Below are 15,830 nucleotides of genomic sequence, written 5' to 3' on the forward strand. Positions count from 1 at the left end.
ATTCCACACACTCACACAGTCCCCACAAAAATGGCTTTATCATTAGTGTTTCAATGCATGCGGTTCAGAAATGGAAGAAAAAAAAGAAAGAAGAAGTAAAGAAGGGAGTCATGCATGTAAAGATAGACAAAAGAAAAGAAAAAAAAGAAAGAACAGAAGAAGATCATACGGGCATACACACAAAAAAAAAAGAAAACAACAAAAAAAAAGACAATAATAATAAAATATGCTGCTTCCGTTACTTCTGTTCTTCATGTAATCAATTTGGGAAATACCCCAAAGTAAATCTCATGACTTCGAAAAGAAAAAACAAACAAACAACAACAAAACGCGACAGAGAAAATAGTTCTATCCTTGGTTTACCACCCTGAGTAAGCAGTAGAATCAAAGGAGAGCTATATAAGAGTAAGAAGGATAAAAACAAAAAAAAAAACCCACAAAATCACGAAAAAAAAAAAGAAATGTCATAAGTGGGAGTCCATGAAAAACAACAACAACAAGAATAATAAAAAAAAAAAAAAACGATGAAAATCAAGCCAAAAGAAAAATAATAAAATAAAAACGTATGAAACGCAAATAAACACAATAAGGGATACAGTAGAAAATCATATAAATGATCTCAAAGTTTTCAGAAAGACCCACCCAAAAATACGTATGACTTCTTTTTACTCTTTATAGTTCCTTTTTTTTTTTCATTACTCCTTCTATCCGTCAATACTTCATTTATCTATACACATATACACATTCACTTATATAGTTTTCCCTTTACCAAATCAAGCACTATTGTTTCGGCAGTAAAAAACTAAAAAAACAAAAAACAAGAATAAGAAAAAAAAAAAAAAAAAAAAAAAAAAAGAGAGCAACCAAATATTATCCTTCGTTTTTTTTTTTTTTCTCCCTTTGGTGTTTCTCTTCAATAGCTTTCCCTTTGGTTATTTCAATAACATAATAGGTTCTTCCTCAATGTCGTTTTTTTTTTTTTTCTCTCTCTTTCTTTAGTATTTCCCTTCTTCTTACTGATGTATCTTATCTGAAAAGACCTATGCGCCTCGCAGTGTTCGCGTCATCTTGTGCTTTTGCTTTGACAGCGATGGACGTGAAGTATACAGTGGTTGTCCAAAATTCTCCTTTGGTGAAAAGCTGCACGACCTGGAGGACATTGAAGACATAGTAATATCACTCATAGAGTCGTTGAGACCACACCGTTCGGGTGTCTCATTTATCTCATTTTCATCACCATCATCATTCTGAAGAGAGATAACTGAGGTAAGAGTACTATTGCCAATAGGCGGTAACTTTACATTGCTGTGAGAACTCATACCTTCAAGTGCAATTCTTTCCTTAAATTTTGGCGTACGTCGTTGAGTTGAACTTCCAATCTTTGAGCGTTTTGGGAATGATGGCCCCACTGTCTGCAAACTATTTGCCCCCGCATTAGCATTATCCTTTCCATTGACCTCAGAACTTATGGTATAACTATTAGGATGACTACTTTTCCTACTACAGGCAGTGCCTTCATGACTGATCCTCCTTGCATTACGCATGAGAAGATTTTCCAACTTAATAGCGAGTGGCCTTGAGGTGACACCGGTAAGGTGAACACACTGTATTGCGGTGTTTCCACTTCGCTCCACGCAGGCACAGAGCTCCTCCACGTCGTCATCCACAACATCAATTCCATAGGCGGTGAGGGTGCGTAGGGTGTGATTGCTGTGCAGGGCCTTTATAATGGGCAGCAGCGGCCTCTCGGGGGATGTTGTCTGCGGCTGCTGATTGGCCTCCGTCTGCCGCGAGACGTCGAGGGCGACGAGTGTTCGGTTCGCGACGAGGGCGTCGGCGATGCGGCGGAGCCCCTCCGCACTCAACCCGCAGCTGCGCAGGCGGAGGGCCGCAAGCCGCGGGGCGTCGGCGACTCCACCGGCGAGAACTGCCGCCGCCGCGTCGCCCATCGGGTGGCGGACGTCGAGGGCCGCGAGGGGCGGGCAGCCGTCGCCCCGCAACAGCCGCGAGAGACCCACCGCCAACGCCATTTCTTCCTTTTCCGGCTTGGCGGGCGGGTGGGCGGGGGAACTGAGGGAGAGCGCGCAGAGGGCCGGCAACAGGCCACTGCCGCAGGCCTCCACCACACGCATAGCCCCAGCGGCACTTATGGCATTATCACCTAATGAAAGACGCTGGAGAGTTTTGGGACTCCCTGCGAGGGCATCAAGAAGTACGCCAAGGCCCTCATCCGTGATGTTATTACCAGAAAGTACTAGACTCACCAGACGATCATCAGAGGAGATAAATGGTACAAGTGCTCGAATCCCATCGTCTCCTATTCGTAATCCATTTAGATCAAGTGTAATTCTATTGTTAGTGTGATTTGTAGTAGGATTTGCCTGTTCTTCTTCACGTTGACGCAGGAGATGCTCACAAAGTGCTAGAGCACCATTTGGACCAATGGGCACACGTCTACCATACCGTTTGCGCCACTTGGGTGGTGGTATCACAGAGCTCTCAACACTGCAGGAGCGCAGAAGAGAAGCAACACATTTTCTACGAATGAGTTCATTCTCATAAGCTACTACTGCAGCTTCTGCTGCGGCTTCTTCCGGGGTCAAGACAGCATTATCTCGACCATTCGCACAACAAACGAATATTTTTCGTAACCGTGCTATCATTTAACTAACAAACCATACAAATATCAATAGATAAATATATAAATATAACGAGTCTATGTGCAAAATATAAAAATAAACACAAGAACAAAGTTCAAATAATATCAAATAAATGTAATTTAACCTTTAAAAACTACTTTTACTGTTTACTTTCACAGTTAGTAGTTCCCTTTTTCTTTCGTTTTATTTTTTCTTTTGTTAGTTTTGACTTCACGGGATTTCAATTGTAAGGAAGAAAGAAAAAAAAAGATAACTCCCCTAACTTTCAAGACCCTAAGTTATAAAAAATGTTTATATAACTTTATAGTTTAAAACACCACCTCTGCCTTTTTTTTTTCTTTTACAAAAGAAGAACGTAACCAAGTAAAAGAAAGAAAAAAGACCAATATTACTCTAAAAGAAAGAAAGAAAAAATATAAGAAGAAGAAAAAAAAAGAAAGAAAAATTATCATAGAAAACATATGAAGTTTAACCTACAAGAAATACATTAAAGAATTAATAGTAGAAATAAACATCATTATCATGTTTTTCTCTCTCCACCCCTTTCCAATTCTTTTGATTTTTTTTTTCTTTACAATTTTTATTCCTCCGATTGTTTCTTCGAATACACACAGATAGAGAAAGAGAAATAGAGAGATAAGGGGAGAATAGGTTTATCCACGTGATTCCACTCTCTCTCTCTCTCTCTCTCTCTCACACACACACACACACATATATATATATATATATATATATATATACAAAGAGGCATAAACATACAACACATGGAAAAATAAATATCATTTCCTTTAGCTTTATTTATCCTTTGTGTCATCACTACGCTTATGAGTACCGGGTAGATGTAGTTCATCAGGATCATCCAACCGTCCATAATCTCTCCTTGTAGAGGAGGTATTATAACGTCCATACCCTGGTGTTCCACGTGGAATACTCTCTTTACTTTCCTGATCCATACTTTTACCAATCGTATCGTTTCTATCATCCATCGAACCTTCTTTATTAATGCCCCTTTCTTTAGTAGAAGTTGTACTGCGCCACTCAATCCTTCCTTCCATAGAGTTAGCAACAGGACATCGCTTCTCTAATTTCTCAGCAAAGGCCATCACCTCTTCCTCTGAAGCGTTTGGGGCATCTATATATCCAACAACGACATTCTCATGTCCAACCTGTGTACCATTTTTTACCGTTTTCTTTTCCAATCGCATTGTTACATTCTTCACATCAATGCCCTGCTCTACAGCCACTTCCGCTGCATGAGATGCGGTGCAATGTTGTAATAAAGCCATCACGCCTGCATTTGTTGAAGTAGATTCCTTTAATGCCTCTTTTAACTCTGAGGCTCGCATTTTCATTCGTTCAACAAAACTTAAATCTTTAAGGGCTTCCTCAGATTTTTTTTTCGCTTCTTGCTGTTGCTGACGTAATATTTCTTCATAGGCGGCACGATGTTGTTGTCGCTTTTCTCGTAATTCAGGACTTTCATCGGGATTTTCACCTTTTAGGGTTTGACATACTTTTGTTGCTGAATTTACAGATTCCTGTGTGTGAAAGTGCAGCAGGGCGGGTATCTTTCTCAATTCCTCCAGTAGAACCTTCCAAACAGAGTTAGAAACTCGTGAGCGACGCATAGGCGAATAATAATAATAATTACAATAATGTTAATAATAATGTTTATAATAAAACTGGAATTCTAATAATCAACCAGAAAAGAAATAGTAATAAATCCTTTCGTTTGTATTTAAGAAAGGAAAAAAAAAACTATAAATGAATAAATAAATATACAGAAGGTGTGACAGGTGGCTTGGCTAACAACAACAACAACAACAGGAAGGATAGAGTATGAGTCTTGTTGTTGCTTTCATACAGTAAAGAAAAAGAAAGAATGAAAGAAGAAAAAGGAAAGAGGATATTCAAATTAAAGGAAGAAAATATATAAATTTCATCAAAGAGATTAAACAATTATTGTCTCACCCAAAGAAGAATAAGACAATAGAAACAAACAACAACAAAAAAAAACACAATACCAGAGAATTACATAAGAGCCACCGTCTGGTGGTGACAAAATAGAGAAAGTATCAAGAAATCATCGTTCAAAAAATTCCAAAATAAAGAAAAGAAAAGCACACAAAACAAGCAAACAGTAAAAAAAAAAAAACACACTTTATATAAGTGATGTTTTCCACAGCTATACATTTTTTGAGATTCTACAATATAATGTGGTATAACCAAAAACAAAAAAAAAAAAAAAAGAGAATTATAAACATGATTGGTTCCAATTATTATTACATTACAGGTAAGCAAACAAAATAGAGAAAGTATCAAGAAATCATCGTTCAAAAAATTCCAAAATAAAGAAAAGAAAAGCACACAAAACAAGCAAACAGTAAAAAAAAAAANAACATGATTGGTTCCAATTATTATTACATTACAGGTAAGCAAAAAAAAAAAAAAAGGAACAAGTGGGAAATCGTTTTTTTTTTTTTGGACGCTAACGTTAGATGGATAAACCAATTAACTTAACGCCTCCTCAAAGAGTTCTCGCTGGAGTTTAAGAAACGGTTCATCCTCACCACGAATACATTTACATTGGATTTTGGGATTACTAAATAGTGTCTCCACATCATGAGAGTGATCTTCCAGCATATGCCGCAGGATGGTTTTCCTTGGTGGTACACCAGGTGGTGGATTTTCTGTTTTTCCCAAGAACTGATGTACACTTACATGTGAGGAAGTTGCTGGTGGCAATGGAGATCTTTTACTGATGCCTCTGCTGAAACTATTCCTACTACTACTATTGCTATTACTATTACCATGATTATTATTTTCGCAGTGTTTTGCCATTTTTCCTCCCCATCGACCATATCCCACAATAGTCGCAGTTCCTGGTGTGTCCAACTCGGATGGATGACTTCGTTGCAAATAACTTAATATGTGAGATGTCTCAATGGGCGGTGTTGCCTTCCTAATAAGAGCAGTCCCACCAGGAGTAGAATCAGCTTGTGCCTTTATAGTGGGAAGGGAAGCAGTGTATACCATGGAGTTTGGATCTGTAGATTCATCTGTTGCATTGCGGGTGGCATTTCCTTCACAAATGGCTGGTCGTTTGATCTTAATGGATGGACGTGAGGCAATATCAACCGCATACTCCTCCGGTACTGGTGTACGTCGATCAAAAAATGCAGTTTGGGTCATTACAGAACCTCCTCCTCCTATTCCTACTGTTCCTCCTCCATATGGTAAAGATTTCGTTTTTGTCAAACGTCTTTGTTGTTTCTCTTGTGTTTCCATGAATGTATTGTAGTGTAATACCATATCCTTAATAGTATCCGCGAGTGTTTCCCCAATGGGACGTGAATTACACTTAATTTCACCTTCTTCATATAATTTCTCCAGTAGTTGAGTCACAGCCGCCTGCGTGGCAGATCGCTTTACTACTTCCTGAGCTTCTATAGTGTTACTAAGCATAAAATTCGCATATTCGTCAAGTGCACCGATCAAAAGAGCCGCCACACCATCACCATTCAATGAAACAAAATGTAAAAGACGTAATAGTGTATCTCGATCACATGATTCCAAGAGATCTTGATACTTTGTGGGAAGTCCACTGTGTTTTAATGTTGCCCGTTCCTCATCTCCATCACCACAACGTTCTTTCCAGAGCTGTAATAACTTTAACCGAACATCACGAAGTAATTTCCCTTGTTCTACTGTTACCTTCTCCATACGGGACATATATTTCCACATTGCATTTTCCTTATTCAGTAAGAGTTGAGCTTGATCTTGAAAAGCATTATTTTCAATACTTATCTCTGTACTACGTTGAATAAGTTCATCTAAAGCATCACGAACATTTTCTTCTATGCTATCCATACGACGACGAAGTTCCATTCCAAATTGTCCACATAGACGAATTGCACTATCTACTTCTGCACGATGTTTTCCAGTTGTTTCACGTAGGAGATCATCTGCTACTTTTACACGTGTAGAATTTTCATTAAGAGTTTGATGTAGTGCTCGTATCATTTCTCTAGATTGTTGAAGTCCACGGTGAGTACGATCAATAAGGGCAGATAAAGCCTCTGATAGATGAACTGCTTCATTATATGCTTCATCTGCTTTTACCACCACACTATTAACATCTACATTTGAAGAAAAACTCATAAAACTACTATAGCTATTATTACTATTCACATTAATACTACCGCCATATCTATTTTCGTCGTTAGTATTACTTGTAGATTGAGGAACTGTTGGTTTCATGAAAGACTTAAAGAAAGATTCTATCTTTGCAATTTCTTCTGGTTCTCGTGGGTCTCGTGGTTTAACAGGTACATAAGGATCTCGTAATAATGATGATGGATCCTTTGCACATGATAATATTTCCCCCACTGGAGTATAAGTGGATGTTGTAAACGGTATTTCCTTCTCAAGTAAATTTGTTTCTTCAAGTGCTTTAGTACCTGTTGTATTTATAGATTCAAGTAAGTGATTGATGGCTTTTATTAACTTCGCCGTAGCTTCTTCTGCACGTTCTGCTCTTGCACCATACTCACGTTGTATTCTTTTTTGTGTTTCCCCAAGTTCCATAATAAAACGTCTCTGTGCATCAAAACTATCAAGGGCTATAGTTTGCATCATAATTACCCATTCTGCATAATACTGTGTTTCTACTTTCCCACGTGCCTTCTCTTCAGCAGTAATTAATGAATTAATAGCTTTTCGAATTTTTCGCTTTCGCAAATCGTGTGAAGCACGACGTAAAGAATTGGAAGTTGAAACTGTAGGACTTAAACTTCGTCTAGTTGTACCGGATTTAGCGGAAGGTTGTCTTCCTCGTGGTGAGGGTGTATTAATTTTTTTTCTCATTGTAGAAGTAGAATTTGTACTAGCCACTGCTGCGGATGATGTTGATAATGATCCTTTTCCCTTTCTTCCCGGTTCCGGTGTTGCGGTGGATCTTGAGGAAACGGATGCGGAAGAGCGCCCTGGTGAGTTTTTTCCCGCTGACGGTGTTCGCACCGGCGATCGACTCAGCGAGCGGGAATTACTGTTCGATCGCCCGGCGGATCCGGCGCGGCCCGTACGCCCCGTTGGGGTCTCGCGGCGCCCCTCGCTGCTGCCCGGCCGCTGCTGGTCGCTGGGCGGGGGGAGAATGCTCACGCGGAGCTGCCGGCGGCCCGGCGAGGGGCTGCTGGACTCCCCCGGCGGAGTGGGCGACTCGGCCATCCACTCACTCACTCACTCACTCAGAATAAATGAGAAGTAAGAAAAATAAACGGGGGAAACTATATATATATATATATATATAGTCAGATAAATAGGTAACTCTTTCTTTCTTTTTATATGTATCTCTATATACATGGGTGAAGAGAGAGAGAGAGAGAGAGGAAAAAAAAAAAAAAAACAAAAAAAAACCAAAAAAGAAAGCAGTGCCAAATAGAAGGTTCCCCCTTTAATTACACAACAATTTTTTTTGTTTTTGTTTTTTTATTCCTCTGATTACCATAGCACATTGAAGCAAAGGTGAGAATATGATAGAAGACAGAGAAATCAAGAAAACATGAGAAGAAACATCTACACAAGCATACATAAATAAAAAGAGATATTACATTTTTTTTGTTTTCCTCTTTATAGCCTGCGCACCAAAGATGTTCACATTGTTTCCTTACTTGTTCTTTTCTTAAAGAAAAAGAAAAAGAAAAAAAAAAAAAACACACCGAATGGTGCGAGTACAGTTCTTACATTATCAATAACGTAGAGATTAAATATACTTTATTCTTCTTTTACTATCAAAATATAGGGACCACGTAGAAAAAAGATAAAAAAAGGTGCTCTTTCCCTGTGTATCACACGGACACGATAGAAGAGCAATAATAAACGGAAAAAAAAACTCCTTTTTTCCTTCCCTCGGCAATGAAAAGAACGAAATAAGAAAAAAAAAAAAACAAGAAAAAAAAAAGAAGCAATAACCAAAATGAAAAAGAAGCTAATCAAACTAAATCACCAAACAGTACAAAAACAAACGATTATACATGCATATTTATATAAGGAAACAAAAAAAAAGAAAAAAAAAGAGGTTAATAAGAGGAAGTAAGACATCTAAAAAGATATTCATTGGCTTTGTTCTTAATTCCTCATAGATCACGTATTTCACATACTTCTTCCTTATTTACTTCTTTTTTTTTTCCTCCTTTTTTTTCTTTTTTATACTTGACTTTAACAGAAAAGTACACATTTCAAAATATATTTTTCTTTATCTTTTATTCCTTCAAATATGCAAAGGAAAAATTCATATAAATCATACCTTTATACACTTACACAGAGGCGCTCTCCCCTCCCAAAAAAAAAAGAAAATGAGAAGCATCAATACCCCACCCCTCTTCACCACTTCTTAAAACGAATTAATAAAGATGAGAGAGAAAAAAAAAAAAAGAAAGACCCATCATCATCAGAAAACAGATAATATTATCAGTTTTCTCTTTTTTTTTCCTTTATGGATTACTTCTTCAATTAGTGTATTTTCCCTTCCCTTTACTACTACTCTCTTGGCGTGTAGAAAAACACACACTTACACACATGTACAATTAAGTACATGCGTACACTCAAAAAGAAAAAAAAAAACAAGACAATAAGGACGTCATTTTTCTTTTTCTTCTTTTTTTTTTATTTTTTGCTCTATGCTTTCTTTATATTCCATTTTATTCTTGATTTTTTTATTCTTGTTGTTTTGTTTATCATTATTTCAATTTTTTTTTCACTGCCTTTTCGGTTGGATAAATGGAATAAGACGTTTCGCTCACAGTCTTGAGGTACAATGGAAATAACAACAGTAATGGTAATTGGTGGAATAATTATTTTGCAAGGATAATGAGAGACTACGGAAAAATGGAAAAGCAAATGAAAAAATGCGATCATACACGTCTGTACATATGTTTTTACATTCACTATGCACATTTGGTTCTCTTAATAAATAGGACAGATTGAAGGAAATAAATAATATCCAATATTATTGCTCAATCCATCCCCCTTCTATTTTCTTCACTCTTTTATCAAGGGTGATTCTTCTCTTGTGTTTTTTTTTTTGTTTTTGCTTTGTTTCACTTTATTATATCATTTCTCAGCAAACTTTCATTTTTTTCACTGACTTCTTCCTTTAGAATTCACCTCCATCTGCTATTAAGCAGTAAATGTGACACTTCTTCTTTTTCTTACTATTTCCACCTATTTTTGTTGTTGTTGTTGTCGAGGCGGATGATGACTTACTGCGATCATCACGACGTGTTGTGCTCCGCTCAGCCATTGACAACAAATCCACCGGCTGCAACTCATCATGTTCCACCAAGACAGTCACCCGAGTTGTATATCGCGGCATGGGTGGAAGTCGACGAGCTAAAAGTTCCTCTTCACGCATCATTGAGGAAGAAAATGGCAATGATGATGATGAGGAGACTGCAGTAGTAGAAGAGCTATTATAATCTGTACTAGTATTAGTATCACCACACTCCTGACGTTTTAGTCGACGAGGTGTGGTGTATGCTGGAGAACTGAAAAATACCTCTTCACCGCATCGTGAACCCAGTGAAGACTCTCGTCGTGGAATACAACTCGCCACAACGGAGAGAAGCGGTTTAAGGGCAAATGGTGTAGAGAGCAGTGCTGCAGCGGACTCCTTGTTATTAGTATTGTTACTATTATTCCCTGAAGACATATTTTTATTAACTCCATCACTAGATTGATGTTTCATATTACGATTCATCGCCGACAAGACATCCATTACAGATTTACTACCACCACAACCTTGCACAACGGTGAGATCAGCTTTATGCGGGTCATGAAAGCGAACACGTGTGATTGTGTGGTAATCATCTGGTATCTTATACCGTTCCTGCGACTCTCGGGCCTTTTTAGCCGCCTCTGCCTGCCACTTTTGTAGTGCCATAACACGTTCAACTACAGTTAGTGACTTTTCACTTTCAGTGGGATTAATAATAGGAGGAGAGGCAGTAGCCTTACTCCCACGTTTCGAAGTAACCCGACGACGATTCTTATCTGCTACCTTCTTCTTATTTGAAGCATCTGTAGAAGCAACACCCACATCCGAACTTGCCTTAACATTATTATTATTATTATTATTATTATTATTATTATTTTCTGCATCCAGCATCAAATGTGGTGGGGGCACCAACTGTTCCATATTCCGTACATGAATGCATAGTGAGTGATCGGCCCTTTCTTCTGATAACACACGCTGAGCAATTTCCCGCATGGCGATAGACGCCGCTTGTTGCCGAGCCGCTTCTTCACCATCCACGGCATTCCCATCAGCCGCCGAAGGCACAACCGCGCGATCCACCTCTTTGAGATAATTATCAATCGAGCGCTGGTCCTGCGGAAGGGCGCAGAAGATGGAGGCAACAGAGTCAGACACCATGAAGAGTTTCGTAATACTCGCACGCTCCGCCATCAGCGTCGCCTCATCATTGGCAGAATCCGCAGTAGCAACCGCAGCCACAGCGGCAGCAGCAGCCACAGCACGCTTTCCACCTACAGACCCAGAAGAGGCTTCTCTACGAAGTTGTGTATTTTCTTTTCCTCGCGAAGATGCCGTGGCACGTTCGGTGGGATTACGTACAGACTTTCGTGGATAACGATCACGTTGTTTTTTTCGTCCATCTGTATCTCTAGATGCAGCCGCCGCAGCCGTACAAGCAGAAGAGGAGGAAGAAGAAGAAGTGGTAGTTGGATTATTGGTACTGCTTTGCTCTTCCGCTGCAGCCACAGCATCGCCTCCTCCCGCCCCTGTTGAGGTTCCTGCCGCTGATGCTGCTGAAGAAGATAAGACGTCTCCAAGTTTCTTTGATCCACCCGTTTTACGTCCAATGAACTTTGATGATGAGTGAAAGTACATGGAGTTCCACACGGCAACTCCTCCCATCACTGGCACACCACCGCGCCATGCAGGATGAATGGAGGAAGTTGCTGCAATAGCTGCCGCTCCCACACAACGTCGCATGGGAGAATATCAGATGTGAATAACGGGGTAGCAAATAAAAAGAATACTCAAAGACAGGAACAGAAACAAATAAAATCACTGTCTCAGCAAAAAAGGGGGGTTAACACAGTGAGAATATATATATATATATATGGGCCGGATGAAAAGGGACTAACAATAACAATAATAGTAATAATAAATGAACCTAACCAACAACTACAAAGTTACTCTATAAGGATAAATAAATGATCCAGACTGATTCTATATAAGAAAAAAATTCCAAACGCAAATGGTGTATTACACTTAGGAAATTAACTTTCGGGATTTCACGTTTTAGTCTAAGTGCTTCTCCTTTATTATTTTTTTTTTCTTCTTCTATTTACTACTCTTGGTATTTCTACTCACTTCTACTTCTATTCGTAGTGTGAGAAAACCAAGACACAAGAACTACTAAGCGCAACTAAGTACAGACGAGCACACTAAATAAATAAATATATATATAAAAAAAACCACACACACAAGATAAGATTGATAAGTCTTCAGTGTATGCCTTGCTCGTATTTGGTGCAGATAACGATAACAATTGTATTGTTATCGTCACCACTGCTGCTTCTGCTGCTGTTAAGCTTTACAGAGCGCGTAAAGCACCTACCCAAACCCAAAAAAGAAAACGAGACAAAACACACACACACACACACACACAGACACAGCAGAAAAAAATTGATTGCCCTGGTGAAGTACTCCAGAACAAGACTAAATACAAAGAATGTAGAGAAAAAAAAGGAGAAAAAAAAAAGAAATAGATACAGTTACCAAAGTACAAACAAATAGGAAGAAGAAGAAAAAGCAGAAGCCACCTCCAAATAGGAAGGAGGTATAGGCATACTCAGACAGAGGGAAAGAAATCACACACACAAAAAAAAAAAACCATGTGAATGTTTACCATAAAAAAAAGACCAAGAAGAAAGGAGGAAAAAAAACATAAAGAAAGAACCATTCAACTTCAATACGAATAAACGCATTATTTTGTCGTCTTTAAGGTCATCAGGAATCAGCAGAAGCATATTAATAGTGTATCAACACACCTAAAGTTCCTCATGATTCACACCTTTTTTTTGTTCTTTTTTCCTCAACGATTAGAGACGACTATTTTCGAATGATGGTGAATTGTCATCCTCCACGTCTGATGGCATCATAATAACCATCGTATCATCACCACCCTTTCTTTTCCACTCTGACCCTTCTTCTTCTTCTTGATGTTGTTTTTCATGGTGATGATGGTAATACTTCTTGGTGACGTTACTATTGTTACTGTTATTGAACAAACGTGAATGTGCCAGATTCTGCCACTGAGTCGAATTCATTTCATGTAGTAAACGTCTTTCTGCCCTAAGAACTGCAAGTGGATCTTTTCGCGGTGGACTACGTTTCAATTCCGCAAAAGAAACAGAAAGACCACGCTTCTCCATCTTACGCTGTGGCAGAAAAGTATTACTACTATTATTATGCACTGACTCCATTGGAGCTGGAAAACTAGAGTTTACACCTAATGAGGCGTTTGTGTGTCCCTTTGCGGCAAACCAGGTGATTACTTCCTGCTGTTGGTGCTGGAGCCGCGCCTTCTCATATCTCTCCCACCACCGCCCCCACACCCCTCGCAAGAGCCGTCCGGCATACACTTCCTCTGCGTGTGTGTAGTGTTGACTACGCCAGCGCTTCAGCATTTCTGCCCGTCGTCTCCACTTCTCCCAAAGAAGTCGGCGGGTGATGTTTTCTCTTTCGGCCTCTAAGGCCCGTCTTCTCGTGGCGATGCGCCATTTTTTCAGCGCGCGGGCGGCGGTCCGTCGGTCTCGCCGGGCGATCGCGGCGGTGAGGCGCCGGTGGGACCCGCACGCGGCCCGCCACTGCGCGAAGACCCGCCGGCGGACAAAAACGCCCCGCGCGAAGGCCGCCGCCGCCGCCCCCCGCCGCCCCGCCGCCCGAACCGAAAGTCGCCCGCGAAGCCGCTCGAGAAAACCCCGCAGAAAACGGCGGTCCGCCAGACGACAAAGACGCGCCAGTCGCCATCGCAAAAGACAACGAAGGGCAAGCGCTCGGGAGGCGATGAAAGGCACCGCCGCTCCACGTGCATGAAGGGAAAATAAAAAATGACGTCTCCACATGGAAAAAATTCGGAAGCCACAAGTACGTAAACGAAAACGTCTTACCATGTATGCATGTTTCCAGCATGAAAAGGCGTATCGTCGTAAAGACTCTTTCTTGGCTTCTATATAAACAGAACACTGTTCATCTGCTAATACCCTCCGTCTACGCAATAGATGAGCCGTATATTGACGTTTCCAGAGTAACCACCATCTTTGCTTGTGTCGTAAAGTAAATCTATGTATGAGTTCCTGCAGTTGTCTCCGTCGCAGGAGGCGTACATCACGCCAGAAGAAAAATGTTTGACGTTTAACTCGTTCCGCAACAAGTTGATCACATTGGTGAATAAACGTCTTTAACATTTCTCCATCGTTATTATTCTTCTTCTTTATCTTCTTATTCATACTTGTGTTACTAGTAGTTTGAATTTTATCTGTCTTCACATTTTCCATATTTACAATTTGTAGTGGTGTATCGGAGGGAATTGTTGCCGTTGTTGTTGTTGTTGTTGTTGTTGTTTGCACTGCCGTAGATTTTTTACTGGAATTTTCAACTGACTTTTGCGGCGTAAACCCCACTACACAATCTGTATTCGTAGAGGCACAAGAGACGTTTGGTACAGTAGGCACAGGAACACTAACCGTATTAGAAATAGTAGCAGGAGCAGGCGAAGGAGCAGAAGTAGGAACATGTATAATAACAGGAGTAGAAGAAACATCAAAAGAAGTAAGAAGAGCAGAGTTTCCTTCACGAAGATTACTCCTTACTGTACTTGGTGCCTGCGTGGACATCTCTATTGGAGGTGGGGAGTAACTTCCTGCTGCAAGAGCCCGTAAAAGATACATACCATGACACTGTCTCCATCGTAAAAACGCACGTGATAAGAGAGAAGTTCGATACCACATCTTGGCATGTTGTTCCATTGTTAATGTAAGCAACAGCAATGGAAGTGTTTCCCTAAACCATTGATGCATACAACCACAACTCACTTCCGATACAGAGTTGGTAGTTGCGAGTTCAGGGTAAACATGTAACAACAAGGATATAGGAGATGATCTATAATCTACAATAGAAGAAGAGGTTAAAGTGTGACATTTAGGACCAACGGATACGGCGTAAGAAAGTAAACGATGAATAGAGACTTCACTATGTTCCCATTTTCGTGTAATAAATCCCGTTAATGCAGTAATAATATTAGAACGTAGAGGATAATCTTCTAAAATAGCATTCACAGCAATAGCAAGTTCTCCATTATGATGTTCACATACCATATGTGGTCGTTGTTCACAGCAAAGCAAATGTACTGCCGTGAGAAGCGCATGTTTCCCTGTACTTTCAATGATGGATGATGCCTCTGATTCCGAGACATATGCACATACAACATCACTTAACTTTTTATTCATTAACTTTCGTTGTTGTTTGACTAGACAAAAAGCTAAAATCGCTCGACATGCTTGAGTGAGGATTGCTTGCAGCAGCACCGACATACTACCACGGTACATATGGCTTCCAGACATCATCCGCCGTCATGAACAGATGAATGTAATCTGTGTAATGAGAACTATTTATCAGATTCTCTCTCTCTCTCTCTCTCTCTCTAGTAAATGGCAAAGGTTTATCAATCAATCTATCTATCTAAAATAAATAAATATATATATATATTTATTATATCTACCACACACACACACACACACACACACAAAAAAAAAAAAACAAAAGCTACTATACTATTTTTTTTTATGTAATAATGGGTAGAGAAAACAACAAAGAAAGAAGAAAGAAAAAACGAATAGAAAAAGGGTTTTCATCACAGAAAAAAAATAAAATAAAACCACCTGAACATTTATACAATTCATAGTATATCTACGTACACACAGTACAGGTGCTTTTTTTCTTTTATTTGTTTTCTCAGCTTGCATTACTACCCCGTAAAGCCTTTTTTGACAGTAAACGGCGAAAATGCGAGCAGTCAGCAGCATAAGCAATTCAAATCCCTTCGTAGCAAGAAATTTAAAAAGAAAAAAAAAAAGTGAAAT

General features: G+C 39.5%; 5 protein-coding genes across 5 annotated transcripts; all 5 read right to left on the reverse strand.

The window, feature by feature from the left end:
• Nucleotides 1-1,040: 1,040 nt before the first annotated feature.
• TM35_000014260 (uncharacterized protein) lies at nucleotides 1,041-2,663 on the reverse strand (the record flags this gene model as incomplete). The annotated part of the gene is made up of 1 exon (XM_029021107.1): nucleotides 1,041-2,663. One exon carries the CDS (start codon nucleotides 2,661-2,663, stop codon nucleotides 1,041-1,043), a length of 1,623 nt encoding a protein of 540 aa, XP_028887615.1.
• Nucleotides 2,664-3,454: 791 nt separating this feature from the next.
• Nucleotides 3,455-4,288, reverse strand: TM35_000014270 (uncharacterized protein; the record flags this gene model as incomplete). The annotated part of the gene is made up of 1 exon (XM_029021108.1): nucleotides 3,455-4,288. One exon carries the CDS (start codon nucleotides 4,286-4,288, stop codon nucleotides 3,455-3,457), a length of 834 nt encoding a protein of 277 aa, XP_028887616.1.
• Nucleotides 4,289-5,171: 883 nt separating this feature from the next.
• TM35_000014280 (uncharacterized protein) lies at nucleotides 5,172-7,886 on the reverse strand (the record flags this gene model as incomplete). The annotated part of the gene is made up of 1 exon (XM_029021109.1): nucleotides 5,172-7,886. The coding sequence occupies one exon, from the start codon at nucleotides 7,884-7,886 to the stop codon at nucleotides 5,172-5,174; it is 2,715 nt and encodes a 904-aa protein (XP_028887617.1).
• A 1,927-nt stretch (nucleotides 7,887-9,813) lies between these two features.
• On the reverse strand, nucleotides 9,814-11,673 carry TM35_000014290 (uncharacterized protein; the record flags this gene model as incomplete). The annotated part of the gene is made up of 1 exon (XM_029021110.1): nucleotides 9,814-11,673. One exon carries the CDS (start codon nucleotides 11,671-11,673, stop codon nucleotides 9,814-9,816), a length of 1,860 nt encoding a protein of 619 aa, XP_028887618.1.
• Nucleotides 11,674-12,788: 1,115 nt separating this feature from the next.
• Nucleotides 12,789-15,311, reverse strand: TM35_000014300 (uncharacterized protein; the record flags this gene model as incomplete). Its single annotated transcript, XM_029021111.1, has 1 exon — nucleotides 12,789-15,311. One exon carries the CDS (start codon nucleotides 15,309-15,311, stop codon nucleotides 12,789-12,791), a length of 2,523 nt encoding a protein of 840 aa, XP_028887619.1.
• Nucleotides 15,312-15,830: the final 519 nt, after the last annotated feature.

The sequence above is a fragment of the Trypanosoma theileri genome (assembly GCF_002087225.1).
Source record: "Trypanosoma theileri isolate Edinburgh chromosome Unknown TM35_Tth_1_V1, whole genome shotgun sequence".
Classification (NCBI taxonomy): Eukaryota; Euglenozoa; class Kinetoplastea; order Trypanosomatida; family Trypanosomatidae; genus Trypanosoma; species Trypanosoma theileri.